At 47.0% G+C, this 12,466-nt stretch overlaps 1 protein-coding gene and 1 pseudogene across 1 annotated transcript; one reads left to right on the plus strand and one right to left on the minus strand.

Annotated features, from left to right (window-relative positions):
- Positions 1 to 6,940: 6,940 nt before the first annotated feature.
- On the plus strand, positions 6,941 to 9,542 carry LOC123442169 (annotated as a pseudogene).
- Positions 9,543 to 11,026: 1,484 nt separating this feature from the next.
- On the minus strand, positions 11,027 to 12,170 carry LOC123440931 (probable glutathione S-transferase). Its single transcript, XM_045117468.1, has 2 exons — positions 11,675 to 12,170; positions 11,027 to 11,563 (listed from the first exon to the last, which is right to left on the minus strand). Exons 1-2 carry the CDS (start codon positions 11,990 to 11,992, stop codon positions 11,192 to 11,194), a joined length of 690 nt encoding a protein of 229 aa, XP_044973403.1. The 5' UTR covers positions 11,993 to 12,170; the 3' UTR covers positions 11,027 to 11,191.
- Positions 12,171 to 12,466: the final 296 nt, after the last annotated feature.

The following is a 12,466-nucleotide window of genomic DNA, read 5'->3' on the forward strand; positions in this document are numbered from 1 at the left end:
TCATATCTTGCGGTGCTTGTATCTTTTGAACCGTAGCTCCGTTGGAGATGTTCTTTATGTGTAGATTGCTTGCCTTGACGCGTAGAATCACGTGAACCTATTTGTTTTGCTGTTTAACAACTAATTAAAAGCATTAGTACATATCTGGACGGAATTGTAAATTAACATATGAGGTCGTCTCGGAGATGCTATATGTCATTTCCGACCTCATTTAAAATGCCTAGATAGATAGTTTAATTACACTTCACCTCTTTCCATGTTTAATGACATTTAGTATTGTCGTGTACCTAATCGGGATAGAACTAAATAATTAAACGTGGAGTTTCGTCAATATGCAACTCGTTGCATATTGAACTTCACTTAATGTGTAGTGTTTGATTGTGTGAATTGTCTTGCCGTGACTTGTTTGCATTCAGCTTGTCCATGCATCATATGTGTTGTGCATCATGTGGTGTATTCGTGTGTTGATGCTTGTTTCCGGTTTGCTTCGTCTCGATAGAGTTCCGCAAGCGTGTCGGATGTGAGGACCCGTTCGACTACGTCGGTTCGTCTGCTTCACGGAGGCATTCTTCTTCCAAGCGGGATCTCACATCATTTCCCCAGATACCATTACTACCATTGCCATGCTAGTTTATCGCTTCTATCGTTTATGTCTCGTTGCCTACCACCTGTCAAATATCAGCCTCTCAACAATGCCATGATTACCTTCAACCTGTTCGACCTAGCAAACCACTGTTTGGCTATGATACTGCTTGCTTAATCCTGTTGATAGCGTTGCTAGTTGCAGGTGCAGTTGCTTCCATGTGAAAGCATGGGTTCCTTGTTATATCACCATATTAAATGATATTTAATTAAATGCACCTATATACTTGGTAAAAGGTGGAAGGCTCGGCCTTTCTAGCCTGGTGTTTTGTTCCACCTTTGCCCCCTTAGTTTCCGACTACCGGTGTTATGTTCCATAATTGAGCGCTCCTAACACAATCGGGGTTGTTATAGGGACCCCTTGATAATTCGTTTTAGATTAAAGCTGGTCTGGCAAGGCCCAACATTGGTACTACATTTGTCTAATCACCTAATAAAATTGCATAGGGACTTCCCGGGCCCCGAGGATAATTTAATCAACCCCCGGGCCAGTGCTCCTCATGAGTGTTGGTCCAAAACAGAGCAGCTTATTAACGCTACCGGGGGCAACTCGGCGTTTGGCGTGGTAACCATCGCTCATCCGTCGTGTCCTGAGAACGAGGTACGCGACTCCTATCGGGATCGTCGACACGTCGGTCGACCTTGCTGGATTAGTTTTACCTTTGACGAGATATCTTGTGCATCGGGATTCCGGTGATGCTTTGGGTAATCTCAGAGTTGAGGTTTTCCACTAGGGAATCCGACGAGATCGCGAGCTTCGTGATTGAGGATTTCTATGCGGCTTGTGGTAATTTGTGATGGACTAGTTGGAGCACCCTTGCAGGGTTAAATCTTTCGGAAAGCCGTGCCCGCTGTTATGTGGCAACGTGGAAGCTTTGTTTAACACTGGTTCTAGATAACTTGAAGTTAACTTAACTAAAACATGCCAACTGTGTGCGTAACCGTGACTGTCTCTTTCGTGAGTTCCTTCTCCGATCGAGGACACGGTGGGGTTATGCATGACGTAGGAAGGTGTTCAGGATCATTCATTTGATCATCAGTAGTTCACGTCCGTTATGCGTAGGTTTTCCCCCTCTTATCTCTTGTACTCGTAAGTTAGCCACAATATATATGCGTAGCCGCTGCTGCAACCTCACCACTTAACCATGCCTGACCCATTAAGCTTTGCTAGTCTTGATACCTTTGGAAATGAGATTGCTGAGTCCCCTGTGGCTCACAGATTACCACATCACCAGTTGCAGGTACAAGTAAAGGTTACTTGCCGTGAGCGCGTTGATTGTTCATTTGGAGTTGCTTCTTCTTCTTCTTCTTCATCGATCTAGGATGGGTTCCAGGCCGGCAGCCTGGGATAGCAAGGATGGACGTCGTTCTTATTTTTCTCTTTTGTTTTCGTCCATAGTCGGACTCTGCTCTTACTCTTGATGATCATGTAATGTACTGATGTGACTCTGATGTAGCTTGTGGCGAGTGTAAGCCAATTCTTTTATATATCTCTTCTTTTCAGTACATGTACTTCTAACGATATCCATTCTTGCGACACGACGAGATGCGCTTCTATCCCCGACGAGGCCCCCGTGCCAAATTGAGGATAGGGCCGCTTCTATCCCTCATCTTCAGCTTGTCGTTCCTTATGTCAACGGTAGCAAAAGTGATGCCGCTGCGAAGGAAGTCCATGAGTTCTGGACAATGCTTGTCACTACTGCAATAGAAACAAATTAAAATGGAACAAATGTTACATACTGCAGCAATAAGGAAACATGTTTCACTACAACTAAAGAGAAAATTATCTTTTGGATTCAAATAGAACATATGCAATGGAACCTAGAGAGATCACTATAGCTATCCAACGGAACTTAGAGAGATCACTAGCTATATGCAATTTTCATGACTATGACATATCATATTGCTATCCAATGGAACCTAGAGAGATCACTAGCTATATGCAATTTTCATAACCTTGGATCAAAGAACACCGCATAAAATTGTATCACTACAACTATGATTTCAATGGAACATATTGAACCAATCAAAATTTTCAGATTCTGGAACACTATTCCAATCAGATTGTGTTCCCTTCAACTAATCAAAATTGTTTCACTACAACTATTTGAAGCGAACCAACTATGATTCCAATAGAACATATTAAACACTAGTTGATTCTAATACGATTTTTCAGATTATGGAACACTATTCCAATCAGATTGTGTTCCCCTTCAACTAATCAAAATTGTTTCACTACAACTATTTGAAGGGAACCAACTATGATTCCAATGGAACATATTAAACACTAGTTGATTCTAAAACGATTTTTCAGATTATGGAACACTATTCCAATTAGATTGTGTTCCCCTTCAACTAATCAAAATTGTTTCACTACAACTATTTGAAGGGAACCAACTATGATTGAAACAAATAAACTTACAATGTCATTATCTTGGATCAAAGAAAGCCTCAAAACTTACCTCGCCCATTGGAAGATCAAGACATGGTGTGCGAAGCATAGTTGGATCACGGCAACACCGTGTTGATCGACCGTGTACTCCAGATCAAGCCCCAAGAACTTCTCATGATCCATTGCGGCGTCAAGCCATCGTTCCTTCAACTGTTCAAGAAAAAACGGCATCTCCCTGCTCTCGTTCGTGTACACGACATCGAGCTTGGTCGTGCCATGTGCGACCTCTTCAAAGCGAGTTGGCATGGTGGAAGAAGAGAGGGGAAGAAGAGAGGAGAAGAATAGAGAGCAAGAGCGAGAGAGAAGAAGAAACAGAGAAATGGCGACTCTGCTTCGGTTCGTGCTTTTCATCGCCCGAAACGACACGGGATGCAAACCGTTTGGGCCTTTAGTCCCGGGTTGAGCCACCAACCGGGACTAAAGAGGTATACCAACGGTTGCCACCACTACGGCAGGCCACGTGTTAGGTCTTTAGTCCCGGGTTGAGCCACCAACCGGGACTAAAGGGGGATACGAACGGTTGCCACCACTACGGCAGGCCACGTGTTAGGCCTTTAGTCCCGGGTTGAGCCACCAACCGGGACTAAAGGGGATACGAACGGTTGCCACCACCACTGCCCACCGCGTAGCCCTTTAGTCCCGGATTGGGACACGAACCGGGACTAAAGGCTCCTTACGGGCCGGGACTAAAGCCTCGAGGGAGGCATTGAGAATTGGGGCGACGTGGCCGGGCCTTTAGTCCCGGCCCAGAGGCAGGCCGGGACTAAAGGGTCCCGGCCAAAGGCCCGTTTTCCACTAGTGGAACATCATGATGCGCAGATGAAAAAGAAGAAACCCGAGCCCCGTCCCGAATACACCCAGAAGCAAATAGCATATGCAAAATACTTCACGACCCTTCCATCACTGTATGACTTACACCATAAGCCTGATGACTATACACGCACATTGCAGAAGGAAGTGAAAAAGAGCAGATCACGTGCAAGTGCAAGTGGGAGCAAATCAAGTTCAACTACAAGCAAAAAAAATCAAACGTTCCTCAGCTTGGACAACAGGCCAAACAGTCGATCCCACCCCTTAGGGTGTTACCCGAGAATGTCCCCCCTCTAGTGTAGGGGCAAGATTTGGAATTAGCAAAGAAGTGGGCGAATGAATGGGGTATCCCGGTTGAAGACATTCTGGCTTCCCAAGACGACAGGTTACCCAAGGCTGTGGTAGCCCCTAAGCCACAGTTTGTCATGGGAGCGCCTTTGGTCAGCAAAGATGATCTCCCAACAAACATGCGTTACTTGCATACATGGTACTTAAGTGAATCAAAGAATGGGAGAACGATGATCGTGGTGAGTGTCCCACGGGAGTACTACGGCCGCCCCGAAGAAATCCATATCGACTTTGATGAACTCTTCCAGATGTACAATGCCGACGCCCTTGACAAACCGCTTATGAGTTGCTATTGTCTGTAAGTTTTTCAATTCGTTGTCTACATATAACTTGTTTAGTTATTTCAATTCATTGTCTATATATAACTTGTACTTTATTATGCAGAATGAAGATTCTGGATTGTAAAAATAGGAACATCCTAAATATTGGGTTTATTGACCCAGATAAAATACATATAGCGACGCCAACTGATAAACCCAAGGAGACGGAGGAAAACCTTCTAAGGTTTTTAACAGATCAAAATTTCTGTGACCACATACTGTTTCCATACAACTTCAGGTGAGGGTCTTTACTCTGTTGTGTCCATTCACTTATAAGTGTAATTGATAAGTTACTGACACACACATATATATATACATGTGCAGATTCCATTGGATTCTGTTGGACATTCAAATTGATAAGGGAAGAGTTGATGCCTTCGACCCATTATCGAGACCCTTGGAACAGTTCCAAAGCCTGCAAGACATGCTCCAAGGGTAATTTTAATCATTCTTGCGCTCTATCGGTCTCTTTCGATGATTTTATGATATATCAATTAATGAAAAACTTAGCAAATCATTATCCTTGTCGGGCAGGGTTTGGAAGCGGTTAAAGTGCGTGACTCCCGGTATCGAGCCTGAGAAGCTGATCTTTAGAGCGGCTCAGGTAAGTAGTAGTATGATATACTTCTATTTTCAATACATTTATGATGCTAGATTATTATTTTGATTATATATATTCTATTCTCGTAAAGTGCGACCAACAACCACGGGGGACGCATCTATGCGGATACTATGTTTGCGAGACCATTCGCACGTTTACCTCTGAGCACAAGGATCACAGATTCGACGTAAGCAATGAACATTCACACCTCTATTTTTAACCGTCATTCTTTGTTATCATGATTGATATTCATATTCATCTCCTCTTCTTATATAGTACACGGCCATGAGGGAGAAGTCCCTACCAGAGCAACGCGCGATTGCTGTTGCAGAGGAGCTTGCGACCTTTCTGAGGACGGAAGCTATAGATGACAAAGGACGATTTAGTGTAGCTTGGGGCCATTACTGATGTTGGTCCATGTAATCGAATAGACGGGCTCTAGTCCCGATAATTCAGATCTCCATATAATTGTATATATATGCTCGCTTGTAAGATAAGTTAATCTTATATATATATGCATAATTATTTCTATTTAGAATTATATCAAAACTAATTCCCGAACACCAAACGAGGCATCACGTTAATCTCCTGAACACCTAAACCCTAAAACCCTAAAACCCAAAAATAAACAAAATCTGAAACTCTTTAGTCCCGGTCCGTGTTAAGAACCGGGACTAAAGGGCCTGCCCCTGAGGGCGCTCCGAGGCGCCCACGTGGAGCACCTTTGGTCCCGGCTTGGAACAGGGCCGGGACTAAAGGTTCAGCCTTTAGTCCCGCCCCTTTAGTCCTGGTTGGTGAACCAGGACTAAAGCTCCTTACGGGCCGGGGCTATAGGCCCTGTCCCCACTAGTGCTAGGGGCCGGTGGCGGCGGGGGAACCCTAGCGCGGGGGGCGGAGGAGCTAGTGCGGGGGAACCCTCGGTTTATGAGAACTACACTGGTATTCCATCATACAATAAAAAAACCTTTATTAAACATTAATACATAACTCAACTTGCTCCTATTTTCACACCAAGCTTGTCGGATCATGTGTTGCTCCCGGTTGTAGATCTTTGACAACTTCTATGGATATACAAGTTGTGCTTCCAAAACTATCATGTTGGGCAAGTTCGAGCTACTTAAATTAGAGTTGTCACAGCCATGTTAAACCTTTCAGCTCTCGACTGCCATGTACGCAAATCTCCCCTAATAATAAAGCGCGGAGTGCTTCTGTCGTTCGTGATGGCGTTTTTGCAAAAAAGTCCCTGTCGTTTCAGGTAATTAACCCGCAGTCCTTCTATAAGTCGGCTCGAACCGTTTTTTACTTTTTATGAAAACCCCCCTCTATTTAATCCGAACTAACCCGCGGTCCCTGCATCATCGGTGATTGAGCAGACGGGGCTAGGCCGCTGGGGACAGAGGGCAGGAGGAGCACACGAGGTCGGCGGTGGCCCGTCTAATCCGGCGACAGTAGGAGCACACGAGGCCGTCGACGGTCGCGAGACCACCACAGCAGGCCGCCGCCCCGCGCCGTCCCGAGGCGACGTGCGTGCAGATCGGGGTTGGCGCGAGACGCAGATTGACAGATTCCATTTTTGCCTTCCCCAGAAGCCGACAAGGCAGCGTCGCCGGCCGACGACGACATCCACGAGGAGCTGCCGGCCTCCGCCCAGAACGGGAGGCCCGGATCCGAGCCGGCGGCCGCGCCTGAGGTGGAGGTGCAGCTCTTCCGCCGCGGCCGGGGGCCGACGACCACGCCGTCGCCACCGCCGCGGCGGCTAGGCTCGCCATGACGGAGGAAGCCCCGGGCGCCGGCCCGGCCGCGGTTCCCATCTCCCTGTCGCCGCTCCTCCCGCCGCCGCAGATGGTGGTGGTGGCGCTCGACGCCACCCGCGACCACCGCGAGGTGGAGGTCAGGATGTCGCTCAGGGCGTTCGTCGCGCGGGGCGACATACTTCGCGGCGGCGACTCCCTCCTCGTGCTCGGTGTTCTCCACTCCGTCACCAATCCGAGTGAGGGCCGAGCTCCCCCTTTAGTTTGATCCAACCAATTCAGACCATCCAAAATGCATTGACCCAATGGAGCCTGCATTAGTGATTGTCTTATGATGGCTTCTGACACTTCTCTTGATTGAATCTACGATCTCAGTCCAGCAACTTTACTTCTTTTGTTTCTTGACAGATATATCAGGAGACTCGATTTTGAAGGAGGACATATTGTTGATCCTGATCTGGTAGTTTCTACTGATGCATTAGACAGTTGTCTTCTTTCTTTTGTTAATTCTTATGCACTTACACCTAGCTTTGTACAGGGAGAGTTGCTGTGTCCAGTGTGTCGCAGATTTGCAAATTCCATTCTTCCAGCATCGCCCGATTTCTCTGGTATAACTAGGAAGGCGATGCCAATTGCTCAAACCATGCCTACTGAGGCTGCTGCAAGTATACATAACTTACAGTCCACTCGTGCACTGGCCCTCCTTGAAAGTGCCAGAAAAATTGTTGGACAAAGCACATTTCTAAAAGCTTTTCCTGGGAATGTGAATGACACTGCGGAGCCAGCTTTAGATCCTTCCCTTCGAAGACTCACTATGCTTTACTATCCTCGCAGCAAAAGAAGCTTTTCAGCATCTGAAAGGCTAAGCCCATCCTTGTTTCTCTGGGGAAACACTTCGGTACTCTGTCGTTTCTACAGAGATCGCTTCTCGTGATAGAATGACAAACTATTCTGCTCAATTGAAGTCTTGCTTAGAATCTCTGCGCAGCGAATTGAATTCATCGAGTGGATTCATATTGTCTTTGTTGTTTCGTGTTTCTCACTCTGCACGTGTTCTGAACCGCCGTGAGGTTCTTCTGAGATTTGAAGGTATCCAACTGTTAGCAGGGTCTATTTGCTCTGGTATTTCTGGCGATAAAGATCTTTTGGATGCTACTAAGCGAAAAGGTATGTAGGGCACCTTGGCCCCCTTTGTACAATTTTCCTACATCATGGATTTTTCCCAGTGCTGTTTCTTAGAATTCACCTACTTTCACTTATAAATTCCAATAGGTATCACGGTAAATTATATAATTATTAAAAAGATCAAATGGGTAACTTGTGTGATGTACCTATTTTTGTGTTTTTGATTCCTGTTTACTGGAAATTCAAATCACTATACCATATTTACGTGCAGGAATATACCATATTTATGTATCCTCTTTCTCACATTTCTGTTTTTAATAGGCACTTCGCTACCTATGGTTGACCCGGAAAGTGAGGGTGAAATATTTCCTGATATTCAATTTTGGAAGCAGTGTGCTGATCCTGTCCTGGCTCAAGATCCATTTTCTTCATTGATGTCAGCACTTTTCTGCCTGCCCATTGAAGTTTTGACCTCCACAGAATTCTTCATCCCTATTGTTCATCTATTCTACATTGTTTGTGTCATTCAGGTATGCTGTTCTGCAATCTCCCACCACCTACATAGTTCTGTTATGGTGTATTTCTTTGTAACATATGTATTGCGCTGTAGGCACTGATAACATGCTATGGACAAGAAGCTTTTGACATATCAATCTTCCATGGCTGCCTTCTTAACGATGTTTGCCAGGAGATGTCAGGATATGATATTGCTAGAGAATATTTTGTATCTAAGCACATCGATCCCTTTTGTGAAAAATGCCCAATCTCAATCTATATAAGAGGGGTGATTACTCAATCTCAATGGCTAGAAAAGTACTCACGATTTTCGTTCTTTGCATATAAATTTGACATAGAAATCATAAAAATCTATGAACAAAAAAAATCATAATTTTTTTACATATTCGATCTTTGCATATATATGAACATACAAACATGCGTACATAAATCTCCTCCAAAACGTCTAATTCAGCACACAGTGATGATTATATTGTTGCAGTGTCAAAGCTACCAATAAATGCATAGCATGGAGAGGTGCAGTGGACATTCTTTGTTGAAATGTCGAAAAAGTCTGCACTGAATCTCTTTGTTGGATGTAAACATGAATAACGTTTCAATTAGAAATAAAATTTGGAAGCACAAATATTATTTGAAAAAACCCTGATTTGTTTCTGAATGTGTGAATTATATTTGTAAAACAGGAGTGTTTTTGAATTAGTGGATATTATTTTGAAAACAGGTCCATTTTCTAAATTTTTGAACAAAATTTGTAAAAGCGAGACTTTTTGGATCTCTTAGCAATTTGTTTTTTGCGGATACAACCTGGAGCTCGGGGCAGGGCCTTGTCGCCGGCGACGCGAGGCCGAGGGGCGGTGTGCGGGCACGAGGAGGCAAGGTCGAGGAGGGATGGCGCGTGGGCGCAGGAGGAGAAGGAGGCGGGGTCGACGAGGGCGGCGTGCGGGCGCAAGAGGATGCTGGCCGCCGGCTTCCAGTAGGGGCGAGGAGGCGGCGCACGTATGCGAGGAGGCAGGGTCGAGGAGGCGCATGATGACGTCGGGAGGCGGGGTCGAGGAGGTGTAGTAGGATGCCGGCATGTGGCGCTCCGGCGAGGGCTTGGCGAGGGCGGCGCCGGTCGCGAGGGCTTGGCGGCGGCCAACGTACTACTTGGTCCCCTCGATACTCCCTAAGACAGAGGATACGACTGTGGCAGAGCAGGCCGAGGCAAGGCGACTTGTGGGATGCGCCTTGACGAGGCCGAGGTGGCCTCCTCGCGGTCAACGCGAGCAGATGAAGAATCCAGCATGAAGCGACGGTCCGAATCGGGGTCGGACGCGTGAGGCTGCTGGACGGATTGGTAGCGTAGGACGACGACTTGGCGGGCCAGATCGGACAACGGCAGAGGAGGAGCTCGAGGATGAGGCGGGCAGGTGACACATGCTTCTGGGCGGTCTAAATCCGGCGACTTGACGAGGGAGTGCCGACGACAGTTTTGAACTCCATGGTGGCAGCGTCATTTTTGTTCGTCTGAGTCCCCTTGTTCGACAGAGAAGAAAGATGGTGAGAATAGAGATGGGATTTATGGTTGGATTGGGAGGGAGAAGCGCAGGGAAGAGCCGACTCATCGGCGTGGTCATGTTGTTGTTGCTCGCTTCGTAATGGACGAGGGCATGAGGAGGTGCGCGTGCGCGGTGAGATCTGGGAAAAAAGGAAGACTGCAGTATGCCGCTGTTTGCAAGTCCCTCGATGGGGAATTAATCTAATCCGCCTGTAGCCTGCTAGCCGTCTTGTGCGAGATACACACGGCGTTATGAGGGACCCACGCATCGGTAAATCATCTCGCGAGGTCCATTCCTTTTTTTCCCAATGATTCCCATTCACATGTGACCTCTCTCCTTCATAACACCCGTACAAACACCAAGTGCACACAAGTCATTTTAACAATAGATAAGAAAGCTACAGCCGGACCCCTATTTCATCCCTAAACGCCCGAACGTTTGTCCGGTGCATAAGCTAATCACACACTTTATTTATTGCTCAATAATATATTTTTATACATGAAATAAGTTGTGTCTTTTTTTATACATAAAACAAGTTGTGTCTTTTTTATACATGAAACAAGTTGTATTTTTTTTTATCCGGTGCAACGCATGGGCATTTGTACTAGTAGTACTCATGTCAATTAGTGGGATCAACGAGTGAGCATTGCCTCCAACCTATGGCTGGGGCATCAGTTTATATAGCAATTGTGGGGGGAGAGAGGGACGGACGGGTCGCGTTGGAGTAGCCGCCTCTGCATCCGTGTGACCTTAATGTGGACGGCAGACGGACTTACGGACGGCCGGCGTGTCGTTTCAACACGGTGCAGTTCTCTGCATCAGGAAGAGACGCGCAGAACGCGCTCTGTGCCGCTTCAATTCCGGTGCCCTGTGAAGCGACGCTGACCGTTTCGGACCAGCACACGCTGACGAACAATGGGGCGGAGGCTCAAACTGTAATTTGGTATTGCAAAGTTGATACATTCATCAGATCACTGATTAATACTGATGAACGTGTTTTCTATTCCATCACATGACGACCGTGGGCTCTGGGCTACAACAAATATCTTCTCATGCACGCACCCATTTCCACATCAACATACGTAACTTTATTTTGGCAGCATTGACTTTGCCATGGCCATAAACATCTGCTTGTTGGCCGTGAAATGGGCGAGCATCTGCGCCCTGTCCGGCAAGCACGCCCGGACCTTCTCGTCGGAAGCGTACTCCTTGGCCCAGCGACAGAGGCGGGGGAACTCGTCGGCCGTCACCAGTGTCACTCCGGACACCTCCTCGCAGACGGTGAGCCAGTGCGCGAACCCGCAGGCGGCTATGTCGACGAGGCCAATGGTGTCGCCGCCGAAGAACCTCTTCCCCTCGAGCTGCGCCTCCAGGATCGCAAAGTTTTCCTTGATCTCCTTGATGAACCCCTTCTGCGCCTCACCGTCCGTCCACATCGCCAGCCAGAACGGCGTCGAGCACTGCGCACTCTCAGCAAAAATCAGTATAGGTACGTAGCAACGAGTTTACAACGGAAATATGCAAAGTTCCATCTGAGTGAGACGAGAAGTCAGGTCATCATGTTCATGTACCTTGTCGTCGACGAAGCGGGACCAGAAGCGGGCGGTGGCGCGGTCGTAGGGGTCGGTCGGGAGAAGCGCCGGCCCGTCAAAGGCCTCGTCCACGTACTCGACGATGATGAGGGACTCGCAGACGACGCGGTCGCCGTGGAGGAGCACGGGCACCTTCTTGTGGACGGGGTTGCTCGTCAGCAGCAGCTCGCTCTTGTTGTGGAGCTCCTCCAGGATGAGCTCGTAGGGAACTCCCTTGAGGCGCAGGGCAACCTCGGCGCGGTGGCTGAACGGGCTGTCGAAAGCGCCGATCACCCTGACGGCCGCCGGCGCGCTCATCTTGGCTCTGCTGGAAGTCAGTTTCAGATAGTTGGTGAGATTTTGAGGTCTCTGCTTATGGCCGGTAACTTTGTGGTATTTTATAGAGCTTGGATATTTTACTGGCTTAATGTTGAGGCTATTTTAGTAGAGTTATTAGTACTGAAACTTCTTGGGGAAGAGAAGGGATCTTTTTTTGTTGTTGTTTCCCGGGCTCAAGTCAAAAGTTGCTGTCTTTGCGAGAAGCTTCCATGTTGCTTCGCTCCAGACAGAGTGGTCGGTAAAATAATTTACTATGACAGGCCTATTTGTTTCCATCGCCATATCTAAGGGAGTTGATAATAACAGCAAGCCATTAATGGGCGTCCGATAAAAGAAAAGATCTAGGGAAGTGAAGTTTTTGAGCTCGGGATCAAATAAGCCCTATAAACAGTAAAATCAAGAAAAATAAAAAACAAATCAAAAAATACTGATTTTTTGGTGTAAACATTGACA

This window comes from Hordeum vulgare, chromosome 3H, assembly GCF_904849725.1.
Source record: "Hordeum vulgare subsp. vulgare chromosome 3H, MorexV3_pseudomolecules_assembly, whole genome shotgun sequence".
Classification (NCBI taxonomy): domain Eukaryota; kingdom Viridiplantae; phylum Streptophyta; class Magnoliopsida; order Poales; family Poaceae; genus Hordeum; species Hordeum vulgare.

Coding starts and splice junctions, on each gene's coding strand:
- LOC123440931 (XM_045117468.1), bottom strand. CDS start 11,992: ATGAGCGCGCCGGCGGCCGTCAGGGTGATCGGCGCTTTCGACAGCCCG. Junction 11,564..11,674: donor CCCGCTTCGTCGACGACAAG/GTACATGAACAT, acceptor GAGAGTGCGCAG/TGCTCGACGCCGTTCTGGCT.